The sequence below is a fragment of the Anser anser genome (assembly GCF_964211835.1).
Source record: "Anser anser genome assembly, chromosome: 15".
Classification (NCBI taxonomy): domain Eukaryota; kingdom Metazoa; phylum Chordata; class Aves; order Anseriformes; family Anatidae; genus Anser; species Anser anser.
The window spans coordinates 7,606,409-7,626,973 of record NC_139736.1 but is presented as its reverse complement, the minus strand read 5'-3'; the positions used below and the strand labels follow the sequence as shown (position 1 = coordinate 7,626,973).

Here is a 20,565-nt window from a genome sequence, read left to right as displayed (position 1 = left end):
AGACCAGACTACAGGCTTGTCACCAGCACCAGTTTTAAATCCATACAGAACTATTTAAATTAACATAGTAGCTGTTTGTACATGAAAAAAATATATATGTTGTGTAACATACTGCTTATTACGTATCACTGATTTTAAAGGGAAGAGGCCCTATTTTGCCTTCCCAATACTAAAATCTATGGACAGCCAGGCAAGGAATAATTTGGAGCTATCTATTGCTTTAAAACATTCACAAGGAGCAGCATAATGCATTAACAATAGTTTACTAAAATGACGAAAGGTTGTCTGCCACATCACTATTCAAGTAAAATACTTCCCGTGGAAGAAAAAGTAATTAGGACATTTCAGAAAATATGGGACGTTTGGTAATACAATTAGTATCTTCAAGCCAGAGAGAACATATCTGGGGGTAGACACAGACTTGGGAGCAGGAAAGTAATTAGACTTTCAGTAGATGTCTATGGCAGGAGAAAAATTACCCTAGAAAAAATTACTAGAGATAAGGATTTTGGTTTCTGTTTGTGTCTTCCTGAATGTCGTGTCCTCGGCGCTGCTTGGAGCACGAAGCTTTCCTTTCCTGAGGCCCCAGGGGTGTGCTCGTAGGACGTTGCTTGGGACAACTTGTGCTCCCAGATTCATTATATAACCTTGACATAATTAGCCTTTTCTGCTAAATTATTGGAAAATGGAAATCGAGTGAGTTGTATGATATTTCTCCATTTCCTCACTATATGGAGTGTCTGGTTGCTTGGGATTAACGCCTCTGTTTACGTTGCTTAAAGCCGTCACCTCGTCTTCATGCTCTGTAAAACCAGAATAATTACAAACGTGAACGAGGTCGGGCCTTGTTTCACAGAATCACAGACTTTCTGCGCCGTGCTCGTGCCCCGGACTAACAAGGTCCCTTCCAGCCTGGGGAAGGCCGGGGCTGCAGGGGGCACCTGCCGCCTTTCCGCCTCCCCTCAGCCCGCTCGCGCCCCTCCTGCAGGGGGCAGCCCTGTGAGGGGCTCCCCCCGCCCTGCGCGCGGGCACGGCCGGGCTCCTCCTCCCGCCCCCGGGCTCCGCGCTGCCCGCCGATTGGCGGAGAGAGCCTTCAATGCCGAAGAAGCCCCGCCCCCTCCGTGGCCCGTACTGCGGGCCGATCGCCAAACGCGTCCCGCCCTCCTCGCGCCGCAGCCTTCGCTCGGCCCAGCCCGCAGCGATTGGCCGACGCGGCTGCCGATCACCGCTCAGGCCTGTGCCGCCCAGTGCTCCCGCCTCCCTATCGCGAGGCGCGGGATGATTGGCCCGCTGGACTGTCAGTCAGCAGCGCGCCCCTCCCTCCCCGTCAGGTAGCCCGGAAGATGGCGGCGGCGGTGGCCGGCGGGGCTCCGTGAGGGGAGCGGGGCTGCGGGGCCGATGCCGCGGGCGGCCGCGCCGCCGAGGCGGGGGGCAGCGACCGCCGGGGGGGCTGCGGGGAGCCGCTGAGAGCCGCTGGGAACCGAGAGCCCCGGCTTGGGCGCCGGGCGGCAGCGCGGGGAGGGGATGCGGCAGCGCGGCGGGGCCGGGCGGCGGGGGGCTGGCCCGCAGCCCCTCGGCCCGCAGCCCCTCGGGCCCGTCCTCCCGGCCGCTCTCCTGCTCCCGCTGCTCCTGGGCGCCGCCGGGGCGGCTCCGCTTCCGCCAGCAGCGGCAGGTGAGGTGCGGCGGGGCCGGGGGGGGTGCCGGGAGGGCGTCGCGCATCGCTGTGGGGCGCGCGATGCGCCGGTGTCCGGCCACACGCGCTGGTTCTGCGGCGGGCGCCGCTCTGGGCTCCGCGGGATTTTCCTTCTCCCTGGGGACCGCCCGGCCTGGCTCCCGGTGCAGGGTGGAGGCTCCGGGGGCAGACGGCGCTCCTCTCTTTTCCGGCCCGATTAGCCGGGTCCCCCCGCGCCCTCGTCTCCCTGAGTAGGCATGTAGTCCGTGCTTGTTTGTCATGCGTTAGGTAATGCTGCCTGCCCCCGATTCCCTTCCTCGTTTTCCTGTTTATCCTGAAGACGTAGAATGAAAAATGTGCTCTCTCAATATTAGGAATTACTGCTGGAAGGTTTATTAGTATGCGTAGGTAACAACCACCTTTTTTTTTTTTTGGTGTTTTATCGCGGCTTGCAAGCATAAAATTGTATTGGGACAGAATTTGGTTAGGCTTGGTTTGAATGCACTCCGAGATTCAGTGCTAGCCACGAAGAGTTTAGCAGCTGAAATAGACGCTGCGGTTGGAGTGGAGGAGCAGCAGCAGTGGGGAGGGAGAGAGATCTGAAGCACAGAGATCAGGTAATTTGGCTGCTGGTCCACAGAAAGTATCAAAACTGGCAGTGGAACACATACTGCCTTTAAAAGGATCTATGCATTTTTTTCCATTTATTTTCTTCCTAAGAAAAATTCAGAATTGTTCATGAATTACTCCTTCCATCAGCCTTCCTTGATGTCAGTCTTTCTATAAAAGTAAGCCTCTAAAAAAACCAAGAACACATTTGTATTTCCTTTGAGACTAAACGATAATTTTCTCACTTATGAAATGCTTGAAGATTTTCCAAATAACATTGGCTTGTCATCAGGCCCCAAGGTAAGACAGCATAGTCAGGTCTGTGTGGCGGTTTCTTCCTTTTCTGTCTGTCTTTTCCTGACGTGTTATTAGTTTTTCTATTTAAAGCTAGGTGTCAATGTCTGCATTAAGTATTCTCAAAGTAGCCTAGTTTTTTTTTTTTTAATAAAAATTCCTCTGCTATCAGGACTATCATGTATCTTACAAAGCTTGGAGCTGAAGACATAATTTCCACGACACTGGCAAAAAGCTTAGCTGTCAGAATGAAAAGTTGATCAGACATATTGCAGGAAATGGCATTACAGTTACCTTTTTAGAAAAAGGCTAAATTAGATATGTTAAGTATAGTACTGCTAGGGAAAGTACTCGCGATGTTGTAATGTTGCACTAATACAAAGTGAATGTCATACCCTAACTTTATAGGGTGTCTTCGGTTATAATCTTAGCCCAAGGTATACTACGTATGTGGGCTGTTACCTAAAATTCAGCAAACTGCCACGTCCTGTCATGGGGAACCCAGTGGACTTGGGGGAAATGGAACTCCTGCTTTCTCCTGTATCTTTGCCCATATAGTAAGAAGCAATGTATTTGGATTGTTTGATTGAAAGATATTTAGTGTTTAGACCCTTAAAGCCTCAAGAGAAACCTTTTCCAGTTTCAGTGGCATCGCTTTTGCTGGGAAGACTTTCTACAGACTTTTCTTTTCTGAATGAGATAATGTGTATAAACGGTTTTATGTGCAGCAGATTCTGCAGCACATCCCATATCATCAGGACAGCAGTAAGCGGCTGGAAAGCTGTAAGGCCTTCTTTTTCCTTCCCTTGAATAACTCACCCATGGTTGACAGACAGTTTCGTCTTGAACCCTCTCTGTCATACTAAGCAAATTTTATAAACTGTCTAGAAAACAAGACTGTAACTTTATTCTTCTGGGGTAGGAGGCATGAATTGTGTTTGAAAACAGCTTCAGCCGTATTATGACTTTCTCATGTATCCTGTGACAAGCTGCTTTGATTTCCTTTATTGAGACTGGTGTTCATTGATGATTTTGGAAGTAATGGTCTCTGTCGTAGGCCTTGGCAGTTCTTGCAGTTGACCATAATGCTCAGTCTGATATTAAAGAGTTGTGAACTTGTGAAGAATTTAATGGACTTTTCATAAAATAATAAGTAATGGATTTCAGAGTTACTTAAAGATCCCACAATTCTGCACCTAGCAAGAAGGGTTGCTTCTCTGACAGGGGAGAAGCATTTTGAGGTGTGTTTCCCCGAGCACTTTACTGGAGAGATGGCAATCCACAGAAAAGAAGGAAAGGATATGTATTGTCTGAAGTTGTTGTAGTGAACTTTGTGGAATAGTTCATGGAATACACCCATAATAGATTTCCCTTTCAGGAAGGAAGGAAGAAGGCAAGAAGTGACAATGGGCAGGTTCTAGCAGGAATAGAGTGGAGTCCTTGTTCAAAAATGTTCCATTTTGTGGAAGTAGTGTGGAAGTATGCCAGACCACAGCTGGGGAATTGTCACGCTCCCGGGGTCTTGATCAAGATGAATGATGCAGCTCATACCTTAAGTATGGCTTCACAGCGTTTGCAGGTGAAGGTGTGCATTGATGTGTTCTGTGTTTGTCTCCCATTTTTGAGGTTGTCTTTCTAAACTTTTTGAAAAAAAAGGAGGTGGTAAAGGAAACTTTGCTTTAACTGTTCCCCTAGTATGCTTCATAGCAATTATTGTAACAGATAGGAAAAGCAAGATGTTAAAGATGTTACTATCTAGAAATGCTTAGACCAACTTAAATTTAATTTATTCTGTGAATGGAAAAGAAGGATACTGATATGTACGGTGATAGTTCTGAATTAATGGTTTCACCTTATCCTGGAGGTAAGAGCAGGGGGCAGGTCTAGTTGATAGCAGCTTTTGAAGAATTTATTACCTAATCTGTTAAAAGTAGAACAGTTCATAAAATGAAATGCTGCAGTTTTTCTGAGTCTGTGGAGCATCAGTGATTTTACCTGAATGCATCAAGCTAGGACGATTTTCATCTTTAGTGTTGTGTGACTGAAGTAAGGGTATTTGGGAAATTGGGAGCAGCACTGTTTTGCAGACAAGCATACTGAATTATAATCTGACACTTCTGCTTTACTGTGCTAAAGCTTTCTATTCAAATTCATGCTTGTTTTGTTTTTGACTGGGATTTTCATACATGGCCTTAATTCAGCTGCCTCCCCAGAAAGCTTGGAATGTGAATCAAGGGTATGTACGTTAATGTCAGACAAAGCATTTCTATCGTCTCTCTGCTTTATGAAGTCCTTGCAAGTGCAAAGGAACAGGGACTCAAAAGAACTCTTATTTTCTTGCAAAACTTGAATAGGTGGTAGCGTTTTAACAGGTGTGTTTGCTCTTACATCTGTGCTGAATTACATAGTCTGCTCAGATGAAATGAGGCTGCTGGACTGGCGCCTACACAATTTCTTGGTTTGTGCCGGGACCTCACTTGTGGACTGCCCTCCTGGACCAGCTGCATGGCACGGCAGTGGAGCCTTGTTGAAGAGCTGGGTAACGTACAGCTCCAGAAAAGACACAGAAATTGGGGTATAGTGTCCAGAGATAGCTAGATGTTGTTTGTGCAGCTCTACCTAGTATACTCGACCGGCCATAGGTGACAGTTTGAGATTTTCTTCTATTTGCTAAGATGAGTTCCGTAGTTCACATGTACTCTTGGGAGAGTTGTTGGTTTTGAGTTGCTTTGGCTTGATGTTTTACTTGGAGTTGTGTCGGCCTGGGGCCCGCTTGTGGTTGTAGCCTGTGGTTTGGATCTATGTACAGTGTATGTGACAGTTGCACATAATGAGAAAAGCAATTTTCTAAGCATATGCAAGGTAGAGACCCAGATCATTTGAAGTTAAGAAAAATCTCCCTTGTAAAGGGGGTTTTAATCAATGGTATATTTTTCTTGGGAGTTGTCTGTTCTCTAACCTTTCTTCTCTCTTTCAAGCACTAAATTTGTTTACTTCTCCCTGTATTTCTTTTTCTAACTTCTGACCCAGATGCCTAATAATTGTAGAGCTAGAGCTGCTGGGTTGTCTTTTATCTTTTGTTTCTCTCGGTGGCTTTGTGACTTTGAGGTAAGAAGGCAACCCCAGCTCTTGGCCTGCAGGAATGTTCCCTGCAAGGCTTTGTTCACAGGCTTGGTCTGCTTTCTCTTCCACTGGCTGTAAGGTGTCTGGAGTTTGCTACAACTAAAGCAGTCCTTAGAGGAGGCAGCCCCTTTCTGAGGTGTTTTCTCACATCTTGAATGCTGTGGTGTGTTTAATAACTCCTCAGGTATTGTAGCATGTTAAGATAGCACTGATAAGAGGAAGTCTCAAAGCTGTGGTCGTGGCATTAGGCCTGGGTCATCGGTTTGAAAGGAAGGCCCCATTGGTGAGTACTCTTTTTACCACAGGTCCTGGATGGAAAAGGAGTTTGTGTTATACAGTCAGAGCCAACGTGCCAACATTTTATTTGGAAAGCACAGAAGGTCAGGTTATATTTGGGGGGGGGGAGTGGGGGGGTGTACTGAACAACTGTCAGGCAAATGTGAATAGAAGTAATTTTCTGAACGTTTGCTGTAATCTGGTTTCAGTCCCTGTACGTGTGGTTTGCCTGTGCAGGACATGGGGACCCTCAGCATAATGCCAGAGGTTGGTTCTCTGTCCTGGTCCTAATGCGCTATTTCTGCAGCAGAAGTACAATGCAAGGAGTACTGGATTTTTTTAAATTTCGCTTTGGGCCTGCCTTGCTGTTGAGTGTATCAGTATATGGGGCCTGGTGGGGTTCTGGATACAGTTTTCAATAGCTTTGTTGCTTTGATTGCTCTATACAAACTGTTTTCATTGTACTACTTGAAAGGACTTGAACAACTTCAGTGGTGCTAGAAACATCTCATAGACATAATCGGAGATGTTCAAAGTGTGTCAGGGTAGTTAAGTCTGAGAGGTTCATTAAGCATAACTTGGAGCAGGAGGGTGTTGTGCCAGATGCAGCTTAGGCGGGGTGATGGAGTGAAGCAAGCTGTGTCAGGGAATTGTCTTCTGAGGGGTTTTCAGTATGAAAAGCTGGTCCAAAGTAGCACTAAGTGTTGTCCAATGCTACATGTAGAGTTTCCTTAATGGAAAAGGAAGCGTCACTTCAGTGATTCAACAGGGATGTGAATTGTTTTAGAGCTACCTTTGTACCCTGAGATTTCTCTGTTATGAAAGAGGTGTGGGGAAGCTGGGCAGTACTCAGACAGGCTTCTGGGTACTGCCTTTAAGCTTTCAGCTTGTAGACCAAATCCAGTTGTCCAAAATCAGGCATGTGTCCTGTGGCCTGTTCTTTCTCATAGAGATTCTTCATCTGTGGATGGGGATGACAAATAAAGGTGAACAGCTTCTGGCAAAATGATGACCTTGTTTTCCATGTACCTTATCCCAGCCTTACATGGAAGTTGGAAATGTTTTGGTAACATCAAGATTCTAGAAAATACCATCAGTGAATGTTGCATGTGGATTCCTTTTGCATGAACCAGAAGTAATTTGTCTCTTCAAAACAATATCTCTTCATGAGGGGCGCGGAGGGGCAGGCGCTGAGCTCTGCTCTGTGGGGAGCGTGACAGGACCCGAGGGAACGGCATGGAGCTGGGACAGGGGAGGGTCAGGATGGGTGTCAGGAAAAGGTTTTTCACCAGGAGTGTGGTCGAGCACTGGGACAGGCTGCTTAGGGCAGTGGTCATGGCATCGAGCCTGCTGGTGTTCATGAAGCATTTGGACAATGCTCTCAGATACATGGTCTTTCAGGTGGTGGGAGGAAGAGGTATGGAAATTGTGGTTTCCATGCTGCAGATAACTCTGATGGTTTGAGATACCACGATATGTAATCTCACCATGTTTTAGATGACTGTGGTCTACCCTGTTTAAAAAAAAACAAACTACATATTACTACAAAAAAAAAACTACTAATTGGAGAGATGTTAAAGTGCATGGAATCATACTGTCCTTGGGCAGGAATATGTTTTTAGAACCAACATCTAGCAGCATGTTATAAAGTGTGCTCTGCAGAATTCTTTTTAAAAACTGTGTGTATAGTGTGTGTGTGTACACACACACTTAAGAATCAGATGCAGCCTTTGCAAGATTTTAATTAACCCAGATTCTCCAGAAACATTACAATGAAAGCATAGGATATGTTGTTATTGAAGATTTACATTTTTATCCTTGTCTTAAGATCTTGCTTTGTGCAAATACATTTTAACACTTCAACTTCAAACAGACCTTGCTCTGTAAACACTGGAAGTGCTAGCCTATACTTACTCTTTATTAAAATTGAGCCCTGTGCTGTTTCTCAAGCGATTCTTTGACATCACTTGGAAGGTTTGTAGAGTAACAGAATAACGACAGAAATACAAAACTAACCCCAGCTCATAGTTGTGCTACTTGCTAATTGTTCAGCCAACGCTGAGGTGGGCCGGGATAAGTGTTCAGAAGAAAATGAGGATTGGAGCAGTGTTGTTTTGGGGATGCTGTATGACTTGGGGATCCAACGTTGTCCCAGCTATTCGTGCCTTAGGATATGTAATCTCTGCCAGCCTCGAGTACAAAGTGGACTTCAGCAGCTGCAGAAGCTCACTTGAAACACGCTGTAAAAGTATTTGGGGGGGGGAGCATGGGATAAAACAGTTTGAAAAAGCACTGGATGACAGAAGAGGTTTGTGTTCTTTTTAAGGACAAATGGGAGGACTGAGCCAATTTGCGAAGAGTTGCTGACACAGTTATTCATCTGGTTGTGATATGAAGGAGCTAATATTTCTTCCTGAATGTATTGTTGTTTGTTGCATGGGACAGTAATGGTTTCAGGGTCACGTCCACAAAACACCTGTAATTATGAATTTGGCTTTTCTTTGAGTAGAACTGTATTGAGCACAAGGGAGGCTTTAGGAAGGGGGGCAAAGGTGCTTTTTTATTGCTTCATGGGAGAAGTTCAGTAGGAAGTTGCCACGTGCTGTCTTCACTACCCTTATTTCTGAATATTAGCTGTTGTGAAGAAGAAAAGCTGGTGTTTTTTCAAAAGAAATGTCTGTGCACCTGTTTTAGTCTTTTATCCTGTCCACGTCTCCCCATGAAGGACTTTAATAAAAATCTAGGATAAAGCAGGGATGGTAATGGCCAAGTTGAGTAGAGAGGGGTAAAATGTTTCAATTTCTGTCTAGAATAATACAGTAACTGAGTAACTTGCTTGTGATTTTTTTTCCACTACTGCTGAAAACGTTGTCTTATTCTCATCTTTTTAAGTGTGATGCTTTGATTTAGGCTGTGTAAGGGAATTCAGATTTAGGCAGTCAGTAGTTTCTTATTGATAAACTGTTAATTGCTGCCTCTTGTATTCAGAAAGACTAAGTACAAGTGTGCCCAAGTAACTCAGCTGTTAAGTTTTTAAGAGTTCTTTTTCTTGAGAGTGTAGCTGTTGGGATTTTGTGCAGTTGTAAGGAAGAAGGGGAAATAAGATGTGTCATCCATATCAAAGGTTATTTGTGTTAGGTATGCAAACGTTGCCTGATCCAATACAAGGGTAGTAATAACATAATGAGAGGGAAGGCTTTTGAAATAACTCTTCAGTTAATAAACTTTTCAGTAGTTTGTTCCAGATGATTTTTATTGTTTTAAAATGTTTGTGTTTTTCTTTGAATGGTAACAAGTATTAAAATTGTGAAAGCTGAAGAGTTCAGACATAAGCTAAGAACCTGATTGAAGTCCCTTGAGGGGTATTGTATATGTTTGCTCTTAGGGATTTGCTTGTTGAAGGAACCACTTGATATAATTTGGGCATTTGGAAGCAGTTTGAGATTTCATTAAGATGCTGGCATTATGCTGAGGACATTAAGTCAATGAAAGTCATCTGAGATCTTGGGAATGTTTCCTCCTGCTGTATTGGTAATGGTCATTCAAATCAAACGGCCGATTGGCATATGGAGTTCTGTTACGTGCCTCTTGTGCTAAAGCTCTCCTTATTTCCTTTTGAAAGAATGGCTGAAGTGTAAATAACACTCCTTCCAAACTTACACTAGGTTCATCTGCTTGTGCTGTGCCTTAATTGAAGGTTAACAGAGACGATGCAATTCTAATATAATATTGTAAAGCCTATTGTAATGTAACATTGCGCATCTAAGTGACGGTGCTGCACAAATACCAGCTGAAACTTACTCTCAAAAATGATGCTGGTTTTTGGCTCCGCTGTTAAATGGAGCGTAGGAAAAAATTGAGATGATAGGAATGCAGTAACTAACAGAATTGACTCTTGAGATTTTTTGCGAAACAAAGGAGTTGCAAGGCACACCATGCTTTGCTTTGCCATACTAACCAAGCATTACACAATGGATACACCTAAGGTTGTTTTAGATAGGCTTTTGTTTTAGCATTCTGCCTGTTACCTCTAGGCCTTCTTATACAGATAGCACTGAGTCTTGGTTTTGTCTGTATTAGCAGCAAGCCTCTGAAGATTTCATGGAGTAAACAAATGCAGGAGAAACCCTTTGTGAGAACAGATAGCGATGTAAATCTGACTTGTGAAAAACTAGGTAGGAGTTGAGAACAAGTTAATTTTCAAGTTAATTGCTAGCACAGAAGAAAATGACAGTGTTATTTAGGAAAGTCAGAGTAGTTTTTAAATGTGTATTTATGAAAAACAGTATAAATTAGCATTATTACATATTTAATCTGGTTACATTAATATCTATGAATAGCACAGTGAGTAAACTGGTCAGGTTTATGACAGATATCATGGATGTAGCTGGAGAGAAACATTGGATTTGGCCATTCAATAGTATTTGAAATGATGCTGTGTTCTGACTTGATGTCATAAGGTAACATCTCAGTTTCTGATCATATAATTTCAGGGTGTTCAAAAGGCAGTTTAAGTGACTGCTGTCATGCTAGATTTGTGCTGGAATAGTTATAGCTATTAGTGTGGAGCTGCCATTTAGATAGATGCTCTTGAAAGAAAAGAGGCACTTGCTTATGCAGTGGGACTGTTGTCGCATAGCAACTACTGTGCTGAAAGCTTAAAATCAGATGCTCCCTTGAAGTTCCCTGTGCTGCCCTAATAATGCTTTATCTGGGCTTTGCGCTGTCTTTATCACAGTAGTGTCTTTTGTTAGCGTACTAAGTCATGTCTGTCATGTACATTGACTTTTTCTTTTTTTTCCTGAGCTTAGAAATGTGCAGTGTTGTGCTGCTATTTTTTTTTTTAGCCCAATTTCCTGAAGATTTGAGACCTTAATAATATGATTAACCACATTGAACCAAATTTGAGAGAGGCTGAATTGATGCTCCATGGCTTTTGATCTGTGGTAAGGGAAGAGAGGCAGGTCTGCTGTCCCTCGTACCGGCCGGCAGTTACATCTGATCCTGTGCCCGTTCTGAGTGGTGGCTGCTGGTTGGCAAGTGAACGTGGATTTACTGCTCGGAAGCCTGGTGTGCATGTCATTCCTTGTTGGTAGCACAGGATGCCACAGATGACATGAGTGAGTGTTTGAGGTGATTGTGGGCAAAACTGGAAAATTGGACAGGGAGGGAAAACAATTCTAGATGAGAAACCAACTTCTGTTTGCTTAGTTGGTACATTTGATATATGTCTACTATATTATGAAGAAAGTAGACTTCAAATACAGAAACCTTAATACAGAATCCTGAGCTATATACATTTTTTTTGAAATATACTTTGTATGAAAGTAGCCTTTTTCTACCCCTTGAGACATGCTAGTACTTATTGAAGTTTATGTTCTCACGTCTATACTTGGTCCTGAGAATGCCAGCGTAACTTATCATTATTGGTTTTTGTGTGTTCCTGTACTTGCACATATACAGGGCTTGACTTCAGATGTGCTGTGTTCAGATTTACACTTCAGTGTAAATTTTTGCTTTTGCAATGGCAGTCTTCAGAGGTGCTGAAGAACCTGCTTCCAATAACTGTTAATTAAATACCTACTACTTACAATAACATATGCTTTTAAAAAGTGTGTAGCAGCACCAAGTTGGAATTTAACACTGTAAGGCTTTGAGAAAAAAGGCCTTTTTATTTTTGTGTGTTCATCATTTAGAGTCATTTAGATATCATTTTGAGAAGAAATGCTTGCTAGCTTTAAACATTCGTGCAAAGCATTATGTTGTGTAAACCATGCAGAAACACATAGTAAGACACACTGCATCTTCTGCTGATTTTCATATGGTACTCAGACAATCCAGGCCTCTTCCTCTTGTGTAAGCAGTTTGGATAGACCATACCTAAGTAGGCTAGACAGTGTGCATCAGGTACCATGAAGCTTTATATTGTTAGCATTTTTCATGTAGTATTTTTTGGATGTTTTGCAGTTCATCTCTTAAAGTAGTAGGTTGTTGCTGAGTATAGTTACAGTAAATGATAGTTTCTTAACTGAGATGATATGCTGACTAAATTTAATAAATGCTTTACTTTCAGCGTCTATTATGCTGAGATTTTAAACTTAGATACTTGTTACGAAATTATAAGTGATATTGGATATATTTTCATCTTGGTTTAGATGAATTTAATTTACAAAATATTTTAGCAGTTTTTTATTAGAGAAACTCTTGTAATAACTGTATCAAATGGTCCTTTATGTTCAACTGAACTGATTTCTCTCTGTTTGCATTAAGGTCGGGATCTTGTAAATATATACATATACCTATATAAGAGGTGCAAATACTTTTCACAATTTACAAATAAAAGAAGGAATTAAACACCTCCTACCTTTTCAGTTCCCAGTCATTTTACGAAGTTCCAGTGAATTAATAGTTAGATGGAAATAGTTGAAAAAATGCAAAAGAGGTTATACTGCAGCAGATAGTTCAGCAGTTTGTCAAACACTACTTCCAATATTTAATCAGTGACTTCCACCACTGAATATGTATTTATGCAAGATATTAAAATAACTTCACTTATATTTTTAGCTCAATTATAGGTTGTCATTTTATATTTAATTTTACATTAATCTTATTTAAAAGTGCAAATTAAAGATACCACTTATTAATGACTGTGTGAGAGACTTCAAAGTTTATCCAAATAGATCTGGATTCTGTAATTCTTAGTAAGTAGCACTTGTGTGAGTCATCTGAAATGCTATTCTGTAAGTGTTGCAGAAACTTGCCCGTGATAATTGGCATTCTTCTTACATTAAAGCATCTTTTTATAACTTTGTATATGAATGGTTTCCTTGCATTTTTGGCAGATCAGGTGTCTTCCATCTTAACGAACGTTAATGGTTAGTTGCCTTTTCAAAGATGATCTTTGCTTTCTTTTTTATTTTAAGCAAACAAACAAAAAAAACCACCTTCATTGCCTTCTCCAGTTAAGTGCTGTTAGTACACACACTTTCTTGGGAATTTTGTAAGGTTAGGAAGTAACACAATGAGCAGCAGCAGATTTTTTTTTCTGAATTCCTTCCAAGACATTTAACAGCGATGGTTACATTATGGGGAAGAGTATAACTTGCATAAAACACTTAGACTTCAGGCTTGATAAATTTACAGTTTTCTTTACAGGAGAAACTGTAACCAAAATGTGTTGTTTATTTTTTCATATAAATAGCTGAGGGCATATACAGTGGATCTAACTTTTACAGTTAACACGGCTTATGATCATTAATGCCTCGGAGTTGAATAAGCTAGAAGACTGGTATAAGTCCTCTGAGACCAAGAGAATCCTCATAGTGCAATAAACTGCACTCTAAGGTGTGCTAGAGTGGGGCTCGGGAACTTTGGTTTTCTACTGGGAAGAATATATATTGTAATTGTGGTGATGTGTTCCCAGGTGTGTATTAATGGAGAATCTGCATCTAGTCGGTAGATGGTCTGTGGTGAGTTTGCTTCTCATCCCAGGGCTGTTGATGGTGAAGGTGAGGAAGCTGTTTGGAAATTGGGCGGGATGGTTTTGGGAAAACATTTAAAGTAATAATTAGTAATACCTGGTACCATAAATACATTTACATTTTTCTGTACTAAAGCTACCTTTTATTATTTGGCTTCAGTTAAAAGTTCAAGGGAATCTCTTAAGCTTCATCTGAAGCCCTTTTACCTTTGTGTGTTTATTTCAGTAATGCAGCTATCTAATGACTTATTACACAATATATTTGCGTATATTTGTGGTTTAGGTAATTTTCAGTCTGCTTAGCAATGTTACTAACCATCTGAAGGAAGCAAATGTAAATTAGTGTTTACTTTTCCATTTCCTTGTTGATGCTTATAAATGAAATATACAAAGGCGTAACGTGGGAGCCTTGATTTAAATGAATGTAAATCATTCTATTGAGAACCCTCTGCAGAGACTTTTCAGAATTATGACTAAAAGGTGGTTAAATAGCTTCATGTTGTGGTTGATCTGCATTCAAACAGCATATAATAGTTAGAAATGCAGTATTTGTGTCCTCTAATGAGTCTGGAACGCCAGAGCTGCTGTTGAGACTAGAAATAGCATTGCTTGTTTGAAAACTTTACTGTTTTGTTTAACTTTTCCATTTTTGTATGGATGGCTAATGTGCCTAATCTGTTCTGCAGAAAACTTGTAAGTTTCAAAAGTATGATAAAGCAGTAGTTTGTCAATTTATCTTTGACGTGAAATAAAAATAAGTAAATATTCTGTAAGTGTTCTGCAGAACATGGTGAACAGCTGTGGCTTTTTCTAGGAATCTTTGTAGGTTTTAAAGGTTAAGAGCTAGTTGGGCAGGTTTGTATGTCCTTAGTTATGGTGATCAACTTCTTATTTTCTTTATTTTCAAGGTTTTATTGATAGTGTTCCATCGCCAGAGGTTCCCGTTGATCCTTAGAGGTTCCCTAAAAATCCAATCAGACTAAGTCACCTGACACTGTGTAACTTTTGCAATGCTGATGTAATATCTAAATATATCTTAATCAGTTATGGTCCTACTACTCTTCAAGCCATATACCAGTTCCTGTTTAAAAACCAAAAACAAACTAACAGCAAAAACAAAAAAATAACCCAACCCTCAAGATGTGTGCTGTGGTTTCCTAGGTGACTACCCAAATACTTTTTTTTTCCCCCCTCAACTTAAAATCAAAAACAGGCATGAAAATGAGTTTAATTCTTCTGGCAATGCCTTAAGATTGTGTTAAAATGTTATGTGTGGTTTTTGGTTCTGTGCAAGGAATGATAACCTGACTCATTCATATAAAATGTGTTGTAGAACATCTTTATCAGCTAATATGGAAGTGTGCTATTGGAAAATGCATTTACAGAATGGTGAGAGAGCATGTCTAAACTTGAAAAGGAGACAAATCACCTGAAGAATCACAAGGAAACAAGAATTGAGGGTGGAGTTGGTTAGATCCATTGCACTTGTGAAAACAACTTGTGTGTTTGGCAGACTGTCATGATTGCATTTAGTGAAAGAGACAGCATTGCCATACAGTAGTATGTTAGAAATTTGTACGCAATTCACACGAGGAGTTCTTCTAGCTAAAAGTCCAAACTGTGCAGGCAGGTTATAGAACATAGAAATATTTTGCCAGTTATATCCTTTCTGGTTAGTTTCCTTTTATTTTAATCATATCTTCAGAGTTAAATGTTCAAATTTATCTTTTAAATAAATGCTGAGGGGTAATATAGTTTGAAGGAACTTCTTAAATTGCTAAATATATTTATATAATACTACATACATGTTTATTTCTAGGACAAGGAGCTACAGCTGAAGTTTCCTCATCTTTTGTGATTCTGTGTGTATGTACTCTAGTAGTACTGGTAATACTGCTTGCAAACTGTGTCTCCTGCTGCAAAGACCCCGAGATAGATTTCAAGGTAAGCATTAGAAGTTACAGATGTTATGTGCGAGTGGTATTTGCAGCTGCAGTCTGATTTCCAGGATACTTATTACTTGTGCTAATACTTTGTGGTTAGTGACACTTCTGTCGCTGTACATTTCCTCTTCTGAAATAGCCGTCAAATGTATTTCTGCATGCTGTAAAATACTGCTGCATCTGGTTAAGCACTTGATCCACGTTGCAGTAAGGATCTTTAGTGTCTCTTCAAAATCATTACTATCTATTAGGATCAGTAGCAAAAGTATACCCCGAGAAAATTTTACTGTACAGAATATTTTTTGCTGTTTGTTTTCTTTTCATTTGCTGGGTTTAGTCTGCTGACAGTGTTTAAGATGTTCCTGGCAAATATTATTGAAGATGCACATCTAATGCAGCAAATCTATTGAGAGGGTGTTACCAGAGAACAGTTACTTTTGAAACATCAGTTATTGGTGTTTCTAAATTTGCGTTTTGCTCTCATTTCTGAGGAAAGGCCCTGAAAAACCCTACATATTTTTGATAAAGATAGTACTTGATGCTTTAATTCCTTTAATCAGCAATAATTTGAAAACAAGGAATAGAAGTATAAAAAATCTGTCACTGTCAAGAAAAAAATGAGCCTCCTTATTGTTACTCATTCAGATGAAGTGCTTTAAAAACTATGATTTAATTTTTTCACCTTTTCAGATGGTTTCTTTTAATATTATCAGGTTATCTCCCTTAAAAATGAAGCCCTTTGTAATGGGTCATATTTTACTTTTACCTTCAGGTGGTTATTTTATTGTAGTCAAGTTTATGTATTCAGATAAGAAACTAAAAGAAATGTATTAGTGCTATTTTTAAGACACTAGTTTGAGTACTAATATATTTTATTGCAGGAATTTGAAGATAACTTTGATGATGAAATAGATTTTACACCTCCAGCAGAAGACACTCCATCAGTTCAGTCTCCAGCAGAAGTTTTCACTCTTTCAGTTCCCAGTATTGCTTTACCGACTCCCTCCCAGTTTCCATCTCGCGCAGGTAAAATAGACTTCTTAAGTTTAACTGTTACAGGTTGAATTAAACTGAGTTAATTAACCCTACATTTTTGTAGGGTATAGTGTGAAATTTCTTAAAATATAACTTACAGCAGGTGCTATATATAGTAGCTTAAGAGACTGAAACTGGCTTAAATCTGTTTAGACTGCTTCCTTTATGTGTCTACATACATAAAGGGTTTGAAATGCTCTAGGATGTCGGTGACTTCCACGCTTTAGTAGTTGTCATTGTGGCTGAGTTGTCATTGGACTTTCGACATTAGTCTTAAATGGAAGCAAGAGTGAATCTCTTACTTGACAGCAGTGCTACTGTTTCAGCTGTATCCCTTTCTTAATAGCACTGTAAGAGAGATAATGCTGCTGAATCTCTTCTATAGTATAGTCTACCATTGTTTCTGTCAATCCTCTGCCAAGATCCTTGCCTTGTTTTCTGTCCTTTGCCTCTCTATGCTCTTTATGCAAAGTATCTTCAGTCAGAAAATGTCCTCCTTCCAGATGGTAGCTATAAGTAGGGCAGTTGGACTGAAGAGTAAAGCAGTCAACCCTTTTCTCTTAAAATGGTAACTCTATAACTATAAATGTTAAGATATAGAAGCAGTGAGTGTTTTGGTTTTTCTTCTGTTTACATAGAAATTTGTGTAAGTGGGTAATTTGCTATGCCCCAATACAGTGTAGGATACACTTGTATTGGAATTAGAACTCAGCTTTTCAGCTTTTTTGCTTTTTTACTTAACTCTTTTTTTTAAAGATGTTTGTGTCATAGAGACGCATCTTTTGGGTGGGATGGGTATTCTGGTACAAATGGTTTAGAAGCTGAGAAGTTTCTCTTGAATACTATTGTCACATTGCCTTCATACTTCATTTTGTTCATACTACGTTTTATTGTTTAGCCTGAATATATACATGTAAGTGGGAATAAATATTCTAGGAGCATGCATTGTTTCCTCAACAGTTGCATGACTTTGTCATTCTGAGTGGTTAGCTGCATGTAACATTTATTTTGTTGTGTATAACAGATGGATCAAAGTCTCAAGTCGCGCGTCAGAGTCTAAACTACATCCAGGAAATTGGAAATGGCTGGTTTGGAAAGGTGAGAAGTTCTTTAATGTTGTACTGCAGGTTGAGTTTTCCTCTTAACTAACCAGACTACTCTATTTCCTTTAATATGATGCTCTTTATTTAAAAGAATAATAATAGCATAAGAAAAACTGTAGTTGAAATTGTTTACTTGCATTCACTTTTTTAAGCTATGATTAATGCTTCTTTAACTTAAATGCAATTTCTTACCAAAGCCACTTACTGTCTAGACATTTCACTTCCATGGGATTGAATTAATATGTTCCTGTTACTACCAATTATTTCTAGGAAAAAAACTTAAGTAAATAAATGGTCTTCACAAAAAGACATTTTCTGAAAGCTGATGTGTTGATCAATTGTCAAGATTTCTTAAGTATTGGTGTTTAATTATCAGAGCTCTACATCTGTTGACAAGCCAGAAAATCTTCCATGCACCATGTTTTTAGCTCTTTTTTGATTTGTAGAGAAACTCCTTAATTTTTTCTGCTGATTTAAAGACAATGGTTATCTTTTTCCAGGTTCTGCTTGGAGAGATCTATACAGGCACTAGTGTGGCAAGAGTGATAGTGAAAGAGTTGAAGGCAAGTGCAGGTCTCAAGGAGCAAGAGCAGTTTCTAAGAAATGGAGAACCATACTAGTAAGTAAATCATGACTAGGTTACCTGAAACACTTTCATACTACTGCTTATGAGTTACAGAAATTTTTGTTCAGTGTTGCTGTCTCTGCTTGCCCTCCCTTACAAATTAAATTCTTGACTTTAAGATATGAAATACAGTCAATTCAAAGTGACAAAATACGAGTTTGCTTAGATATAAGCTCTTTGCTTAAATGTGTTGGGTAGTTATTTGTTCATGATTGGAAAACACACTTGGTTTGGTTTATCAGATTTTCTTCTGCAGCTGTTTGGAAAAATCCTGATGTTGCAAATTATCATTATGTCTAATTACGTGACTTTAAGAACTGAAGTTTAAATCCTGTAGTTGAATTTCTTATTGGAAGTAGGAGAACTGGCAACACTTTTATCAGATGCACTTAAATTTCTTTAAAATTCCCCTATTCAAAAAAAATGAACACAGCATAGTGCTAAAAACTAAATTTGCACAGGTAGCTTGCAATTGGGCTTGTGCAAAAAAAAAAAATCAGAATTTGTTTGGAACTATTTGCTTCTAGAAATTGAGTCTTTGCCTACTAGAAAGGTATTTGATGTATTAAAGGTATTCTAATTTCTCTTCTCATGTTTTGAGTGGAATAGAGAGGAGTACTGTAGTTTACCAAGTATACTTTTGTGTGGCTTACCTTGCCTGAATATGCTACAGATGCTTTCTAATGTTCTAGTTACCTTTGCATATAGGCTTAAATTGTTGGCAGTTGTCAGAAGGAATTTCATACCTTCTGTTGCATTGGCACAAGTATTTTTGAAGCAATTTAGAAAAATAAACTAATCTGGCAGGGAACTAGCCTGCCTAAAAAAAAGGGTTTAGCTTTTAGCCAGATCAGTTCCTCAAGCATAGTTCACGAACCAGTTGCATGCGTGAACACTTATTTTTGGTATAAGGGAATGGTGGGGGTGGGAAGATAGGTGTGACTTTTTTTGTGGCTGTGCTGGCTCGGTGGTTTTGAGAGCCTCTGAGTTTCAGCTGCTCTTGATGATATGCTGCAGCAATACAAAGTAAAAGTGTAAAGGGAATCTGTGGCTGGATACTTGCACCTTCTGTTCGTGCTGCCCCCGATTATGTTTTGAGACTTACAATTGAGATTTCAGTGTGTTGTGTTATACTGCAAATAATGTACACTGTAATCTTTCTGACTTCAACTGTATTTTCACTCCAGCATTCTTCAGCATCCAAATGTTCTCCAGTGCATCGGGCAGTGCGTGGAAGCCATTCCTTACCTCCTAGTTTTTGAGTTCTGTGACTTGGTAAGTGCGTTTGTACAAAAGGCTGCGGTTATTTTTCTGTTATGTAAATTTTATGTAGTATATTTATTGCCCTTCAGGCACGAAACTATTCTTATTTTTCTTTTGGGGGATTTCTTTTTTTGAATAACCAGAATTTCAGAAAGGATACTTTTTTTAGTTTAGAGACAGACTGCAGAAGTTTTTTTTTTTTTTTTTAGAATTTACGTGATGAATAAAAAAGTTTATGTTCTTGTGGAATGTTTTGAGGAAAAAACTAGTTGTTCTTTCTTTGATATGAGTTATTAGTGTCTTTCAGTCTAACTACATCATGTAACAAGGAGGCTGGAAGGAAAAAAGGATGCTTTTTATTGCAGTCCAGTATCATGGACGTGCTCAGTCTCATCCTAAATTTTACTTGCTGTCTGTGGAACCTTAACTTGTTTTTAACACGACTTCTGTGAAAATGTTATTTTAGGAAACTGAAAGAACTTCCTCCCTCCTGCCTCTTCCCCTCCAGCGTGCCCAAATTTTACCTGTGCTGTGCAGCTAAAATGCAGTGGTGGGCTAATCTCCAGAATCTGTAATGAGTGTGCTCCAACAGTTGGAGTTTCAAGTATCATCCTGTGCTCTTCCTGATCCTTTCTGTTACTGTACTTCTATTATTCCTACTTTCTTATTCTTTTATCTCCCTCCTTCTGTCTCTTCCCGCCCCAGGCATCTACCTCTTGTGCTTCCTGAACACCTAAAGAAATGCTAAGAGCACAGTGAAGGGTATTCTCAATGGTTTCTGCTCTGCTGTTAGTGCCACAAAGGCCACTGAAGATAGGAAGGGTAGTTGCACAGAAACCTTGCTCAGCTACTGCATTCTTGAGCATGTGTTGGAATTTACGTAAGTTTTGTGAGGAAGGAGGTGGTATGCATGTATGGAAACTTTGCGCTGTGCCCGGTACACACAGGATCTTAAGAAACTAAGATTTGGATATGGCAATGGTCCCATGGTCTGGAAAGACTTGAATTGCTTTATTGTAGTGTAATACAATATTAAAAAAAAATACAAACCCAGAACTCCAAGTGGCTGTCTAAATGTAGGCTTAATTACTGCTTTTAAATCTGTGGTCTAGATATTAGTGAAAACAGTTCGTTGAGAAATG

General features: G+C 40.1%; 1 protein-coding gene across 3 annotated transcripts in view; it reads left to right on the top strand.

Annotated features, from left to right (window-relative positions):
* Positions 1-1,363: 1,363 nt before the first annotated feature.
* Positions 1,364-20,565, top strand: part of LMTK2 (lemur tyrosine kinase 2) — a 43,999-nt gene continuing 24,797 nt past the window's right edge. For 2 of the 3 annotated variants that reach the window (XR_014572806.1, XM_083800279.1), the window contains exons 1-6: positions 1,364-1,672; positions 15,274-15,398; positions 16,279-16,423; positions 17,457-17,530; positions 18,036-18,154; positions 19,348-19,435. Coding sequence is in view for 2 of the 3 variants with exons in the window: in XM_083800279.1 (XP_083656405.1) it covers positions 1,525-1,672; positions 15,274-15,398; positions 16,279-16,423; positions 17,457-17,530; positions 18,036-18,154; positions 19,348-19,435 (699 nt within the window). In the remaining variant the exon portion in view is untranslated. Of the gene's footprint in view, positions 1,673-6,087; positions 13,483-15,273; positions 15,399-16,278; positions 16,424-17,456; positions 17,531-18,035; positions 18,155-19,347; positions 19,436-20,565 lie in introns of those variants that run through there. The other variant, XM_083800280.1, reaches the window with a different exon arrangement.